Genomic DNA, 16,791 nt, shown 5'->3' with positions numbered 1-16,791 from the left:
ATCTTCATTTAGTATATCATCACAATCATCATCATATACATGGGAACTGAATCGAAAACTGTCACTCAAAAAGTTATCCATGAATGTAAGATTCTGGAACCACGTGGCGAATAGTTTTTACACTCATGATCACACGACTCAACAATGACTGTCAATTTCAGTCAAAAATATGAAAAATGTTTACCACAAATACGGAAAAGAGGATTCTCCACCATGTTGGGTCAAAGGCGGGGGGCATAACTCGATGGCTGTGGGTGTGAGGGTTGCCGTTGGTACATCTTTAATTTAAAACAGCATCCGAACGTGTCGTGTTTTCCCTCCATTTTATTAACCGGAAACCAACATAACGCAACTAACAATATTTACAAACGGAGCCGGACTCCGGATTTGGAATTCCGGAATTGTAACAAAACCAGATTTCGTATCAGAATCACGGGCTAAATTTATACTACCTGACCAGTATACTTAGGTGTATACAACACAGGGCTATCTCCCTTGAGCGAAAAGTATTGTGTTACTATTCATTTTAACTGTCACAATCGGTTTTTTATACAGATATGCGTGTCGTTTCTTTTGTATCGGTGCATATCTGATGTCAGTGTGAATGATCATTATGACGAATGCGCGAGGACGTGTTGTGACGACATAGTATATATATAAATAGATAAAAAAAAATTGTCAATTAAAAATGGGGGGTTCTATAATAAAAAAGCCGCTTTTTTCAAAATGGACAAAATCGGAGAAAGAACAGTGATCCATTATTTGCATAAAATGGTTTAACACTTTAGGGTATGGATATTAAGCATATGGTAGCAACACTATGGAAAGATGCACCTTAATATGCTACAGTAAAATGATGGGTGGCGGAATTTAAATGCGGCAGACAGAGCCTTGAGAATGCAAGCTTGTCACTGTTGCAACTCAAGGATTGGTCAATAAATTCTGATATTTTTTTTATGACTGACAGATGAGTTACAGAATGTTATAGTACAGTTGGCATTTCATAGGAAAGAGTACATTCCATTCTTAGGATCTTGCAATTGTTACGTTTCGGAATTAACGAACAGCAAATAAAACCCAACAGCTAGGTTAAAAGTCAACAATTAAATATCAAATAAATTGTATGCAGTAAACTTAAAAGTAGTGTGATGGTGGACAGAGCTAGCTACTTACTAATCAAAAGACCGAACTTATCTTTCCGTAGAAATTCTCCAGCTCCAGAAAAAATCACATTGTCCAGAAAACAGGGTAACCAAAGAATAATCCGGACAAGAATGGTTTCCTCGCTGAGTATATATAACTGCAAGTCCACAAGACACTATCACTGAAAAAGTCCACACTTTACAGACTGTAGTCTCAATGTAAGCTCACTCAAGATGTTAATACATCGAAAAGGCTGCTCAGGCTCGGTTCCATCATGTTTATATACAAAAAAGGTTTCTAGAAAATTATTGTCTAGCCGATTCTAGACTAGCAGGTACCTAGCTTGTTTACATGTGTCTCTAGAAACTTTCGGAAACACCCAGGTAATTCTAATAACCGAACATTCTAGATTTAGAAACTTCCGGAAACACACAGGTCATTCTAGTAACCGAGCTTGCTAGAAAAAAATGCACATATTGTGACAAATAATTATAAACATGTTTCTATGTAAACAATCAACATGATACAATGCATGTAAACAAGGCACATTTGAATTTGGATTGATACACAAAATTTATACATAACACAATAAGAAAGCTTATTGCCCATTGGGTACTATGCATTCTGACAAATGACCGGGAGCACAGAAAGCGCATATTATCGCATGCTAATCAACTGGGAAGGTTATGGCCTGCAAGGTTTTCTGGGATACAGATAATATTCTTCTCATAAGGGATAAACAATCAATGGCAACTCATCTAAGATCTTGTTTACAGAAAGAAATGTACCACATTTGATTAAAATCTGACACAGGTATCTGAAGTATGTTATTTGACAGAAACAAAGAAACTTGCCATTTTAACTCTGGAAAATATCATATGTAGCATACATACCTGTGGCAACGTAGCTATGTGTTTTCTAAGATGTGTACTTCGAAAACTTCCTGGATTCTTCAATCATCAATCTCAAAGATATCCTGGTTACCTTCATGTCCAACAGCTGATCTGTTGGTGTAATTTTCATTTGTCATTCTCCCAACTTCTCCTGATTTTTTCTTTTTTTCCTTGGAGAGTGACCAAGTTTTAATGCTAATGAAGGAATGTCACATGTCAAACTTTGCTGCATGCAACATATCCTTCACTGTCATAGATTATGGTTTTATCTGTTTGTCTCACTTTCTCCAATAATGTTCCTATTTCCCTCATTCTGGTACAGGTAAAAGGATTGTGATCTTTTCCTTTGCAAGAAAGTATGTTCTTGATATTATTTCGTCATTTACACACACCATCCTAACAGAATCCATTCCCATTGTATCAAACAAATCTGGATTCATCTTTTCCATTTTGATGTGATTGATTTAAGGATGTCGTGGGCATGCGACTGTCCTTAAGTCATGCTTTCTGTGGCTTGTGGTCATTCTGGTCACACAGAAAAGAATCTGTTTTCTTGTATTTCTGATGATAATGTTTTCATTTTAATCTGTAAGCAACTGAAAAATATGGAAATATTGGCAGATAATATACTTGGTAATACATTCAGGATTTATTGAAATTTGCAAAGAAAAGTCAGGATAATTAATTTTTTAAAAATGTGAAAATACAAACGATATATAGTGTAAAATGATGTTTCATGAATACATAATTCATGAATGTCCTGACAATATATACATAGCTACCATCAGGTAATGTATTATATATCACTGACACAGGGATTTAATGTTGGTGAATAGAAAATTATATGTTTATTAATCGTTAATTAACTAAATCTATACCGATAGATCAGCAATGATATACTATAATTATAACAGAATTTATATAACATCTGTGAGTGTGAATGAATTATGAGTTAATCATTGGTTCCATCTCTTCATCTGAACTATAGAATATACTTTTTTACTGATGTTCCTATAATTTTCTTTAGTATATAATTTTATGTTTAGTGAGTTGAATACCACAAAATGTGAAAGTGCATTGTATAGTTAGGTACCCGTATTATTAAGGTGTTCATTTGATGTTTGTATCACCTGTTAACTGCCGTGGTCATTTTGAGGCGGGGTCTCCTTGTAATACTTAGTAACTACCTCACCGAACATCCAGGAGGACTGTCGCATGTCATTCAAGGACACAACCAACGGCTTCCCAAGAAACACCGACAGCGAATGTCGAACACGCACCTCAGATCTTTACCCGAGGATAGTGACCACACTGACCAGCGCTCAAACCGACTGAGCTCTCGCAGCCATTTCATTTCATGCAAACAATGAACGTTTGCATTGTGCTAATTCTGATTTCATAATTGCAGAAAAATACCATTTATTGCTATCATAAACACCATTTCCTTTCAAAAGCAAGACTTTAAATTATTTGATGATTATAATCAGCTTAACTGTAAATATTTTTTGGTATAAGGTATTAAAATTAAATACAAAATACAAAATTTCAAGATATATGAATGTGTAAGGTGTGTATGACCCATCCGAAGACGGGCACAAACACATTCGTCTCGGTGGTTGTCTCTATAGCCCGGACACCATTCACCGATAACAGGTTTAACGGAGTGCAGTTTGTTATTGGTATAGGAATTCAAATCATACTGCCACTGAGCTTTTAAAATTTGTTTAATTATAATCAATAGTATTACATTCTTAACGGCCCATCAATACCTAAGAGGTCATTAGGATCATCAAACGGTAAAACACACAGCGATCCAAAAAGAAATAAAAAAACAAATGTGAAATCGTATAGCACGACGGGCTTTCACCCAAGTAATTTTGTAGTTGTTTAAGCTATCGATTGTGGGGTTGTTTTTGAATTACCTCATAACGAGTTTCCTATTTCAAATAGCTTTATCACAATCTTCTTTAATCCAAGGTTTTTTTTTATTGCATTGTCTTTTAGATTTTGGTATACATTCTTCGGCTATCTGTTCGGTAGTAAAGGATTCTTGTCGGGTCTTCTCAATTCAAGAAATCAATGGTGTTGAGAATTTTGGTACCGAGATGTTCAAATTTACTTCAATCTGCTTTATATAATTTCCAATGGGGTACATGATTTTCAATGTGTTCCAGTCATTAGTGTCGAGTGAACCCCAAAGATTGTTGTGACCATTAAAGGAGTTCTTCTAGTTGGTTGTTTGTAAAGTCAGAGTTTGGAGGGAGATAGATGGAGCATACTGTTAGCGTTCTATGGAGCGTAACAGTAACAGCAGTTGCAAGGGGGACGGGGAAAATTACAACAGATAGCACCAGAACAGGAAGTGTATTTTTTTCGGCATGCGCACTTCTGTACTTTCGGTTTCTATTAATATATTTTAGTGCTGTGTATCGCAAGGGTAGTGACGATACGATACGTATCGCGATACTTTGGTCACGATACAATACGTATCGCGATACTTCCTATTTCAACAGATATTATTACCAAACCATGGTTAAGCAAATCTTTTCATATGTTAACTTCTTTTTCATCTCCATTTGTTTTCAACAGATTTACATAACTCATTACCTTGCATCAGAATTGCTTTCAGTGTGCAGAAAAAGTCAGATGAAATCAGTGTATTGTTTTCATTATTTTTATTGTTTCTCAAACCAGCAAAGCCGATTTCAAAAGGGTGTTTCAACATGGTTCAAAATTCTTTTTTAGAAAGATTAAGGCGTCAACATTTTTTGATTTTAGTGTGCTTCGCTGGGCAGTAACAATGTCCCCTGCGCACGAAAATATTCGCTCACTAGGTACGGATGTGCCTGGTACACAGTGATAGCGTTTAGCTAACTTGGAGAGTCTGGGATACAAATATGCATTTTCCTTCCACCATAATAAAGGATTCTGGTTCATGAGCAAGGTATCCACTTTCTGATAAGCGGCAACCTCGTCCGATGCCATCTCCAAATTTGATTTCGATCTCTTTTCTTCTTTCACAATATACACATCACCTAATAAGTCACTGAGTGCACAACCAGTTCCATTTTCTGTCTTTAATTTTTTCTTTATTGGGGATTCATCAGAGTCTGATCCTGATAGCTGTGGCTTCTCCACCGGGAGAGCTGCCAGTAATGGCAGAACTTCGGCAGTATCTACAGGCTCAGTCTTCACTACGGGCTGAAAATAGAATAGGAATAGGATAGCATTACATATTCTACATGATTTTAAAGTGTTGTGTGTTTAATAAGGTGTATTTAAAATATTATATCAATCAATCATGCAGGTTTTTCAGCTCTTAATTCAGGTAAACCACCATACATTACCTATTGTAATACAAAGATGTAATTTTTTTCTAGCAAGACAAATATTAAACTACAAATATTGTATGTATGTGTATTCTGTGTACCTGGTTTCCTAGTTCTGCCACTTCAAGGGTAAGTTTAGACACAAGTCCCACTCTATCAACATCATTCAATGATGGCAGGGTCTTAAATCTTGGGTCCAAAAAGCTTGCCATTTGCAAGAATGTCTCAACATGATCATAACGCCCAGCCAGGTCATCAGCTATGGCATTCTTCATGGCGATGGTACATCGGCTATCATCATCCTGAATCCTGACACTGCGTAATATTTGTTGATACAGGGGCCACACAACTGATAGAGTTGGAGAATGTTCATCACACATAATAACTGTAGCAGTTTTCATGGGTTTCATCACCAGCACAAGTGTTTCCGCCACTATTATTTCTTCATCTGTCAATGCAAGGGGCTTGAGGATATCTTGTTTGATTCTTAAGTCCTTACTCAATAGTGAAGCTTGTACAGCTGCTTGTAACTGCAGATACCGGTCTACCATTTCATATGTACTATTCCACCTTGTCACAACATCCATCTTCAATTTCAGGTTAGGGAGTTTCAGGAGAGTACATTTCTCTTTCAATACTTCTAACGCTGTACTACTGCGGTGAAAATATGCAACAGTTTTTCGAATTTTTACAAGTGATTTTTGCAGTGCTCCTACTCCAACAGCTCTCTGTGCTGCAAGGTTAAGAGTGTGTGCAAAGCAACCTATATGGTTACTTAAATTAGCTTCCCTTGCAGCCGACTTCATATTTCTAGCATTGTCTGTTACAAGTGCAAAGATTTTGTCTGATATGTTCCACTCGGCAAAGGAATTCACTAAAATATGTCCAATGTTCTCACCTGTATGTGATTCGTTAGTTTTTCTTGTCTGCAGAACTTTGTTTTTCAAATTCCACTCATCATCAATGTAATGGCATGTAACTGTTACATACGATTCTGTGGCTCGCGACGTCCATCCATCTGACGTAACACTGACAGCTTCTGCTTTTTCCAAATCGCCCAAAAGCTCACTTTTAACCTTGTCGTACATTTCTGGAATGATTTTGTCTGTAAAATGTTGTCTTGAAGGAATAGTGTATTGAGGCTCCAAAGTATTAATCATTCTCCGAAATCCAATATTTTCAACCACAGAAAATGGTCTCAGATCCTGCACAAAAAATTCGGCAATGGACTTTGTAATCATTTTGGCTCGGTTACTGTCATGCTTTAGTTTTCTGTTGGCGCCGAACATTGTTTTGATTGACTGCACTGGTGCCGATTCCTTCTCGGAGGCAGGTGGTTGTCTCCTACCTGGTGTTTTACCCCCATGGTGCCGTTGTAGATGAGTTGACATGTTTGTCGTATTTCCTGAATACTTTAACTTGTTTCCGCATTCATTGCAAATTACGACTGACTTGTCGGTCTCCCAGGTTGCGCTATCATCTTTTTTAAAGGCACGGAACTTGAAGTGCTGCCAACACGAGGCCTTAAAGGCCGCCGGTGGCGAGACCAATTTTTCACTTACGTCAGCCATGTTTGTCTTAGTCGTGAATGAACAAATATCATTGGTTAATATTAATAACCATTTCTAAGGGCGGTAACTCTTTTATTTTAAGGTATCGCGATACCATTAGCGACCACAACGATGTATCGGTGCTCTTGCCACGATACGATTCATCGATGCACCGGTGAATCGTTACACCTCTAATATATTTCATTCAACATAATACTTTGCTGGTATATAACATGTGTCACGGAACTCCAATACTTTGCATTCCGAAAGACTTTGTTGAATGATTTAATTAGGATGGAATTTCTTTTATCATTTTTATTAAGTCCTGATTTCCACCTGTAGTTTAAAAGGTATATTCAAACTCGAAATCCTTCGGCTGCAATAAGTACACTGTAAGTACGGTACAGTAGTCTACATTGTACGTGTGTATGTGACTCGAGCAATAATTTTGGTATCGTATCCCCATTTTAGACAATGACTAGTTCTCATGACAAAAAAATGAGAGAAAATATCAACTGTTCATAGCTGTTTATTAACAAATCCATATAACATGTTAATTCAAGCAATATGAAAGAAGCATAAACGTAAAATAATAACTGTTTTAACTCAATAATTAATTATGTTATATGTATGTGTTTACATCCATCAGAGAGATGCAGTAAGTCACCCATATCAGAGGCATATATATAACACATGAGATATACATACATCTCTGCCCTTATTAAATTGCAACACAGACAATGTGAACAAGAACTACACTCTCACACACCATGTTCTGGTTCTATCTGTTGTAATTTCAATATTACAACAGATACCACCAGATCTACACTCCCTCACATCATTTTCTGGTTCTATCTGTTGTCATTTCAATATTACAACAGATACCACCAGTCTACACTCCCTCACATCATTTTCTGGTTCTATCTGTTGTCATTTCAATATTACAACAGATACCACCAGATCTACACCCTGTCACATCATTTTCTGGTTCTATCTGTTGTCATTTCAATATTACAACAGATACCACCAGTCTACACTCCCTAACATCTTTGTCTAGTTCTATCTGTTGTCATTTCAATATTACAACAGATACCACCAGATCTACACTCCCTCACATCATTTTCTGGTTCTATCTGTTGTCATTTCAATATTACAACAGATACCACCAGATCTACACTCTCACACATCATTGTCTGGTTCTATCTGTTGTCATTTCAATATTACAACAGATACCACCAGATCTTCACTCTCACACATCATTGTCTGGTTCTATCTGTTGTCATTTCAATATTACAACAGATACCACCAGATCTACACTCTCTCACATCATTGTCTGGTTCTATCTGTTGTCATTTCAATATTACAACAGATACCACCAGATCTACACTCCCTCACATCATTTTCTGGTTCCATCTGTTGTCATTTCAATATTACAACAGATACCACCAGTCTACACTCCCTCACATCTTTGTCTGGTTCTATCTGTTGTCATTTCAATATTACAACAGATACCACCAGATCTACACTCCCTCACATCATTTTCTGGTTCTATCTGTTGTCATTTCAATATTACAACAGATACCACCAGTCTACACTCCCTCACATCATTTTCTGGTTCTATCTGTTGTCATTTCAATATTACAACAGATACCACCAGATCTACACCCTGTCACATCATTTTCTGGTTCTATCTGTTGTCATTTCAATATTACAACAGATACCACCAGATCTACACTCCCTCACATCATTTTCTGGTTCTATCTGTTGTCATTTCAATATTACAACAGATACCACCACCAGATCTACACTCTCACACATCATTGTCTGGTTTTTATTTGTTTTCATTTCAATATCACAACAGATAGAACCAGATCAAGACTCTCTCACTGCCTTCACTGGCATTTGATTCCTAATTTGCAGCCCACCATCATAAGAAAGTAGGATGTTCAAGTTTGCCTTTGGTTCTGGTCCATGGTCAGTCCATTTTGTTACCACTTTTTTTTCCATTTTTTTTGTAGGTTCCCCTCTCCCGTTGTGCATTGTACTGTCTTTCGTTATCACTATTTTTCAGATATTACTGAATGAATCTTTTTTCACATTTGATATGTAGGCCCATCTCGGTTCCTAGTTGTCCAATTGTCTTTTTTTGGGCTGATTCAAGAAGCAACATGGCCGCTGGCCGCCATCTTGGATTTTGACTGGCAAGTTGGTTATCACTATTCTCCAGAAGTACAGTATGAATGTTTTTCAAAATTCACAAGTAGGTTTCCCTTCCTTCCTAGTTGTGAATTGTACTACAATACTTCGTATGCTTGTAATAACCTTGAATGTCACAATCATTTGAAATACTTCACTGCACATGAATAGTTCTCAAAAATATTATGATACAAAAATAATGCTACTATTGGTTATTCAGATGACGATGACACTTGGTAAAAACGCTCACTGATACTGAGCAACACATATGGGGCAAATGTAGTCACTCCTCGGAGCATCTTTAAGTCCTACACAAGGCAGATGTGACCATCTCCCACAAACGTTGCATGCAACCCATGTTGCTCTTTTTGGGGAGGTACAGCCCACCATGTCACATTTGCTCCTTTGAGAAGGAGGCTCTTCAGATGCTGCAAGTAGTTTGCACCACACAAACTCCCTCATGTTCAGAGAAAGGGAATGTGAGACATCCTTAAGGTCCATATTCTTGGACAGCGCAAGAGCATTCTGTAAAACAAGAAAACTAAACATTACATAAACTATTTAGATTCATGTCTGTGTTTAATGTTACATATGTTAAAACTTAAGTTCACTGTAAAAGCACTAAATGACATCATTGAACAGTATTAGATTTTTAAATTACAACTTCCATGATGGTCAGTTCAATAGTTCTATTATAGTTCAATCCAACCATAAATTTGTAACAAGAGACCCAGAGGACCAGTATCGCTAGGCATAATAACAAGTTGGCAAACAAGGGATCTAAGTGCTTTTCTTTTCCTTAAACAATGCTTCAAGATGTTCTGGTCACTAGAATAGGTCGTGTAAACAAATTTGACACATCAACCTTTAATATGGGTGATAGTTTTTTTATCAACTTTGCTGGGCTTCCTCTATGGAACCTTCCATGTAAATATAACTTTAAATGTTTAAGTTAATCATCAGAAGTTATTTCAATGATTTAACATATTTCATTCTAATACGGGTCAAGGTCATTTTTCTTACAAACTTCATCCAAGGAACCTTTCAGCCAAATAGCATGTTCCTGGGCCTTTTGGTTGTTGCAATAATAAGTTGTTTAAATAGAAAACTAGAAAATGTCTGTAAGACATAGATGCCCCCGCCCCCATGTAAATCAATTTTAAATTGTACATAAGATAGGGTTTCTTTGGGATCTATTAATACCAACAGTGACCTCGACCTTGGAAACATTGAAATCCTCACTGCCTGAGGTCTCTCAATTAATTTTATATTTGTATGAAGTTTGATAATTAAACTAGCTTCTTTGTGTCCAAAAAACCCTATATACCAAATTTTGTATAACTCTGATGATGTTCATGATGTTTCGAGTTATCTCTCCCTGGTGGGGAATTAGTTTTCTATTTACAAAACAGACATCACTATGCAGTTTGTAATGGCACCAAACCCCTTTATACCAATTTTCCGCAAAATAGGACATTAATTCAATTTTTGGTGTAAGAGTTATCTCCCCATAGTAGAGGGTTATCTTCCCAAGGTGGACATTTTGTCTTTTTGAAAAACAGAGGTAACCATTGTCTTCCTTATGCCTTAAAACCCACAAGTACCAAATTATGTAGAAATCAGATGATGTTCATCTTTTTTCAGTTATCTCCCCCTGGTGGCCATTTGTAGAATGCCGAGAAACTCAACACTGCATGAGGTCTTTCCATACTTGATGTTTGTATGAAGTTTCATGAAAATTGGTATATACTGTTATATACTGATTTGGGAAGCGACGGGACGGGACGGACCGACATGGGCAATGCTATATGCCCCTGGCAATAAATGGCAGGGGCATTAAAATAGTATAACGGCCAGACGGACGGTATGGTGCTTGCAATGGCCTAAGCTCACTTGGCCTTTTGGACTGGATGAGTTAAAAACATAATTTAAAAAATAATCCAGGTTTATGACTAGAGTTTAATGCAATTACCGTATCTCATAATTATTTTCTAACAATTATGTCAATATCATAAGGAGTGAGCTTATGCCGTGGTGCAGCGTCCGTCGTCCGGCCGTCCGTCTGGCGTCAACTTTTCTATTCAACCAACTTCTTCTCTATAACTAGAAGGCCCAGGCTTCTGATATTTCGCTTGTAGCAAGCTGGGATGAAGCCCTACCAAGTTTGTTCAAATGAATGACGTTGACCCACTTTCAAGGTCACAGGGGTCAAATGTGTTAAAATCTTTAAACAACTTTTTCTCAATAACCAAAAGGCCCAGAGTGCTGATATTGGATCTGTAGCAAGCTGGGATGAAGCCCTACCAAGTTTCCTCAAATGAATGACCTGGACCCACTTTTAAGGTCACAGGGGTCAAATATGTTAAGATATTTAAACGACTTCTTCTCAATAAACATTATAAGGCCCAAAGTACTGATATTAAGCCTGTAGCTGGAGTGCAACCAAGTTTGTTGAAATGAATGACCTTGACCCAATTTCAAGGTAACATGAAAGTACAATTTTAACTTTCTGACATGCTTTGGCAGGTGAGCGATACAGGCCCATTGGGCCTCTTGTTCTGGCTAACAATCCTTACCAGCATCACAAAGGACCCACAAGCATTGCCATCTTTCTGTCTGGAAGACACCAGATCCCCAGTTTTCCATACTTTATTTCCGAGTTCTCCAGTTTTTTCTGAGCGTATGGTCATGTACCTTCTGTGCAAATGTATAAATTTATTATACTTAGCTGAGATATCATATAAAAGTTTACTAAACAAATTCAAAATTACTGCATCTGTCAACAAGAGGCCCATGGGCCTTAACGGTCATCTGACTACAAAGACCTACATATGATTTTTTCTTTTCCATTTTAAGAAGTTGTCTAAGATTCTTACAAACTAAAGCACAGCAACATTGAAACAGGAAAGAGGATATTTATTTCAACAAAATTGGTAGCCCTTCACATATTTGACCCTGTGACCTTGAAAGTGGGTCTAGGTCATTCATTTGAACAAACTTGGTAGCCCTTCATCCCAGCATGCTACAGGCCCAATATCAGCACTCTGGGACTTTTGGTTATTGAGAAGAAGTTGTTTAAAGATTTTAACATATTTCACCCCTGTGACCTTGAAAGTGGGTCAAGGTCATTAATTTGAACAAACTTGGTAGGGCTCCATGCCAGCATGCTATGGGCCAAATATCAACACTCTGGGCCTTTTGGTTATTGAGAAGAAGTCGTTTGAATGAAAAGTTTACGGACGGCGGACGACGACGGACGAAGCATGATGACTATAGGTCATCATGATCCTTCGGGTCAGATGACCTAAAAAGCTTATCTAACGTGGTGCTCGAATATTATAATGCTTACTTCCAGTTCTCAATAAGTGCCTGATTGTTGCCACCCATGGAGTCGAGCACAGACACAGCTGCTTGAGGTACATTGGCTGCAAGGAGGACCCAGTGATTCCCACTCACGTTTGCTGGCAGGAATATCCATTTGTACATTGCAAACTTAACCTGAATTAATCAATTAATTCATCAAAACTTATCCATCCATAGCCTCTTTGCTTTGGCTCATAGATATAATAATGTTTTGAACATGTACAAAAAACTTCTGTTAGGATATACTTAAACAAATAGCCGTACAATATCAAAAACACATACAGTGTATGCTAAACAAAAAAATAATTACATCTGCCTTTTCTGTACAGGTTCAAACACATTTTCAAAGAGAGAAACCTGGACATTAGGTAATCAAAGAAATATCTACGGATCCATCACTTGGTAAAGAGTACATGTAACTGTCAAAATTAATTATGACAATATTACAAAACAAAGAAGTAGAATTACAAATCATTACTGATATAATTTACACTAAGTAACAACTTGTTTAAATGATTCTCAAATGAAATTATTGGGCCATTTATACTTACATCAGAATAGAGCCAATGGTCTATTTTGCCTTGGCCCCATAACACTGCCATGTAGGACGGCATGGCAAAAACATGGTCAATGTTCTTTAGATTCTGTTCCCTCTGAAGAACTGCCAAATATGCATTGATAACCTAACAACAAAAATAATTGAAGCATCTAAATTGTGTAATTTGAACATAATATCTAATCAATTTGACTTTTAAAAATTATTTTTAGGCTTGCAGGTATGACTATTTCATTACTGAACAATATTTGGCAATCTGGCAATACTATTTGAATTATGCTTTATCATAATTATCTTGTTATTACGAATTAACTTTGGGTACCAATGATATTGAATTAAATTGACTTCAATTTCTGACACAGAAACTTCCATTTTGTACATTTTCCAGAGTCATTGATCACATAGGATATAAATGATCTAATTTCCATTTGATATTGATTATGAAATTGGTCACAAGTATCCATGTTACCCTGTCAGAGGCTCCCTAAACTGAAAATTCTCAGACTACGATTGTTTGAATATAATGTCCTGCCTTTTACCTTATCATTAAGCCACTTGGGATTTTTCAGGGTAAGGAAATCCTTCATGCCCAACACTTCTCCACAGACATGGTATCTGCAGTTTTTCTTAAGAGGAGCTGATGTTGACTGCATGATCTCCACGTTGATAAGGTCCTCCAGTGACTTGTCTTAATACAATATAAAACTTTTATTTAGCTGAACTGTATCTACTGGGGTATTATACCCAAGTACTTTATATAGATAAAATATTGTACTTGTAGGCATGAAAATGATATTTCATTTTATATTTTAAAACTTACTAGCAGATTCGTGATCAATTTATGAAAGTAATAGATTTACAAAGAAACACATTATGATTGAAATAAATTACTTTTAACAACCCAAAGGATGTGCTGAAGATTTCAATTTCATTTATATCTGTTGCACATGCTATTTCCACTTTTGATCAGAGAGGACAGCATCTTACCTTTGTGATCAACAGTTGAAGGGACATTAAACCTGACCCTTTTTCCTTTCTTCAGCTTTAGTTCTTCATTTCATGAAAAGTTTAAAAAAAAGTTTGCAAAGTCGTATTCAAAGTTTATGTATGATATACATGGCATGAATATTGCTATCTCCATTTCTTGTTTTAAACTAAATTAATTTCTAATTGTAAACACTGCTGTAATCGATATTTCAAAAGTACTCACTTGTACTCCTCTGCTCCAGCAAAACTGATGGCAGAGAATCTGACACAGAAGGCACTGGTTCTGAGAAAAATATATTTTCAATATTATGCAAATATTTATTTCTAAAATGTATTTCAATTTGATAATTTTTATTTTAAGTATAAACAAGAGTACCGAGTACGGTACATGATACGCCCACCTGATCTTTCGAGTCAACATTCACAAAACAAGAATTTGGCAGATGGAGTCATTGACGAGATAAATGTAAATTATTACATGTGAACTGTCTAGGAATTTACAAGTACAAAAGGCAAGCAGTAGCGATATTATAAGCATGCAGCAAGCAGTATAGTAGTATGTGCATGTACTTGTAGTGATGTAAGGGGAATTTCGCATGTAACAGTAGCACTATACAGCTATATTTGTATTCCTTATGCATGGAGATTGAAAGTGCAAGAAATCATAATAATTAGTTGCGGTATATAAATAAATATTGCACAAAACCATTATACAATGTATAGTTGAATTTGTGATCCTTTAAAACCGCTACATGCCAATTTTCATCAACATTAGACAATATCTAAATTTCACGCAATCAGAAGCCACCACTATCGAAATTTCAACCAATCAGAAGCCTTCATTATGGTCCGTTGAATACAAAACCAATATGGATGAATAGGTGATCCCTTAAAACTCCATACCAATAGGAATACTTGTTTGACAATGATATCTTAAAGTAATGGCCATTTGACTAATGTATTACTGTATTTAAAGAAGTTCTTTAAGATCAAGGGCCATAACTCCGCATCTACTGATCAGATGAACTTTAAAATCAACTCGGCTCGAGACCTTTATCCTTTATATATTATTGGGAAGTTTCATTAATATCCCTTCAGTGGTTCTGGAGAAAAACTGCGGACAAGATGAATGTTACTGTATTTAAAGGATAAAGGGCCGTAACTCCGCAACTACTGATCAGATGAGTTTTAAAATCGACTCGGCTCTAGACCTTTATCCTTTATATATTATTGGGAAGTTTCATTATTATCCCTTCAGTGGTTCTGGAGAAAAACTGCAGACAAGATAAATGTTGACGGACGAACCGACGGACGGACGGACGGAGTGATGCCAATATACCCCCACCTTTCAGGTGGGCGTATAAAAAGAAATTGTTACTGAAATACCAAGGAATATTAGCTTATAATATATCAAAATCTTTAAAAATGATTTCTGTTGTAGAAAAATTAACAATATTTATTATAATTAAAAGTATTTGATCCAAAAAATGGAGGTTCAGGAATTTGTGAAGCAAAATTCAAGCTCTAAATGAAAATTAACTGTCAATTACACATTGCCCTGATAATTTCAGTAAGTACATTTTTGTAGTCATTTCTGTCATTTTTCATCTTTGTTTTCTTTGCTTGTACATAAAAGGTGAAAAAATACAAAATGAGCAAAATATTGTATCATTCTTAATAACAATGCCCTTTTTAATATTATCATACTAAAAACACCTGATTGTAATTTATCAATGGCTTTCAGTGCTTCTATCATTTCTCGAAATGCGGCAGCTGCTTCCTCAGTTTCTTTTTTTAGGTCCCTCTTTAGGTCAAATCTGCCTTGCTTGACTAAAAAAAATGGAAAAATAAAACAAGTATTTTTCCTGAATTACATAGATGAAGAAATGTATAGAACAACCTTGATTACTTGATTTCTTTCCTTCTGTGTTAAGAGCTGGACAGTTATCCAAACCTTCCACCCTTACAAATATTATTCTCAAAAGTTGAAATCAGTCATTTAACTTATATTACCATTGGTTAACTATACTTATTGGTTACATCAATTTTATACCTACCCAATAAACACAGCAGGAGGTAAGACAACTGTAATTTGCTATTCATGTTTAACTCTGTTGGAGCCAGGTCTGATATATCCTGAATGAGGCTGTGTTGCTCTTCTTCATCACAGCACTCATCCAACACAGCATGGGCTGTCCTGCTAGTGTTGTCAAAGGAAAAGCTAGATGTCTCCTTTGCTTTCTGGACCAATTCCATCCAGTCTTCCTTTGACATCTTCTTTGTCATAGCTGTTTGTAATCAGGTTATATGGATTTTGTTACCATGATGAAAAAATACATAAAAGTTTTAGTAAAATCAGAGAAGATAGGTAAAAGGGATATAAGTTTTATCTTACTTCTTAACTTTAAAGTGTTCACTACTATACATATACACACTGTGTGTAAATTATGTAACATAACACTTATGTTTAAACAGTCCTAATTCATTTATACATCATTAAGCAGTTTCAACCATTAAGACTTAACAGTGGTTACAATATCATACATTCTTAACTTTGGATTCAGGAGCACAGCTTTACTTCTTTATTTATTTCCTGATGATGATTCTTCACTTTAAAACAAATTTAGGGATTTTGCTTTCATTCATTATAAATATTTCTGCATGATTTCCAAGAAACTACTGGTAATTTTAAAACATTCATACTCCCTCATATTGCATAAAACATAAATTAGTCTTGATAAAGAAGGAAATATAATAACTGAACAGATAAACAA

The 16,791-nt window shown here is 36.1% G+C and overlaps 2 protein-coding genes across 2 annotated transcripts; both read right to left on the bottom strand.

The window, feature by feature from the left end:
* Positions 1-4,459: 4,459 nt before the first annotated feature.
* LOC132557050 (E3 SUMO-protein ligase ZBED1-like) lies at positions 4,460-6,863 on the bottom strand. Its single transcript, XM_060221530.1, has 2 exons — positions 5,467-6,863; positions 4,460-5,237 (listed from the first exon to the last, which is right to left on the bottom strand). The coding sequence occupies exons 1-2, from the start codon at positions 6,754-6,756 to the stop codon at positions 4,755-4,757; spliced, it is 1,773 nt and encodes a 590-aa protein (XP_060077513.1). The 5' UTR covers positions 6,757-6,863; the 3' UTR covers positions 4,460-4,754.
* Positions 6,864-8,716: 1,853 nt separating this feature from the next.
* Positions 8,717-16,303, bottom strand: LOC132557052 (uncharacterized). The gene is made up of 9 exons (XM_060221532.1): positions 16,075-16,303; positions 15,734-15,847; positions 14,241-14,300; positions 14,018-14,080; positions 13,570-13,718; positions 13,026-13,157; positions 12,461-12,609; positions 11,688-11,808; positions 8,717-9,636 (listed from the first exon to the last, which is right to left on the bottom strand). The coding sequence occupies exons 1-9, from the start codon at positions 16,301-16,303 to the stop codon at positions 9,358-9,360; spliced, it is 1,296 nt and encodes a 431-aa protein (XP_060077515.1). The 3' UTR covers positions 8,717-9,357.
* Positions 16,304-16,791: the final 488 nt, after the last annotated feature.

This window comes from Ylistrum balloti, unplaced genomic scaffold (genome assembly GCF_031769215.1).
Source record: "Ylistrum balloti isolate Yb309-2 unplaced genomic scaffold, AGI_CSIRO_Ybal_v1 Utg370618, whole genome shotgun sequence".
Classification (NCBI taxonomy): Eukaryota; Metazoa; Mollusca; class Bivalvia; order Pectinida; family Pectinidae; genus Ylistrum; species Ylistrum balloti.
This window is presented reverse-complemented; position numbering and strand designations above follow the sequence as displayed.

What these genes read in the sequence shown, in the direction of transcription:
- LOC132557052 (XM_060221532.1), bottom strand. Translation starts at nt 16,303, where the DNA reads ATGACAAAGAAGATGTCAAAGGAAGACTGGATGGAATTGGTCCAGAAA. An exon ending in CCTCCTGCTGTGTTTATTGG is followed by an intron (nt 15,848 to 16,074) that starts GTAGGTATAAAA and finishes CATTTTTTTTAG; the next exon opens with TCAAGCAAGGCAGATTTGAC. An exon ending in TTCAACTGTTGATCACAAAG is followed by an intron (nt 13,719 to 14,017) that starts GTAAGATGCTGT and finishes TATTGTATTAAG; the next exon opens with ACAAGTCACTGGAGGACCTT.
- LOC132557050 (XM_060221530.1), bottom strand. Translation starts at nt 6,756, where the DNA reads ATGTCAACTCATCTACAACGGCACCATGGGGGTAAAACACCAGGTAGG. An exon ending in TGGCAGAACTAGGAAACCAG is followed by an intron (nt 5,238 to 5,466) that starts GTACACAGAATA and finishes TTCTATTTTCAG; the next exon opens with CCCGTAGTGAAGACTGAGCC.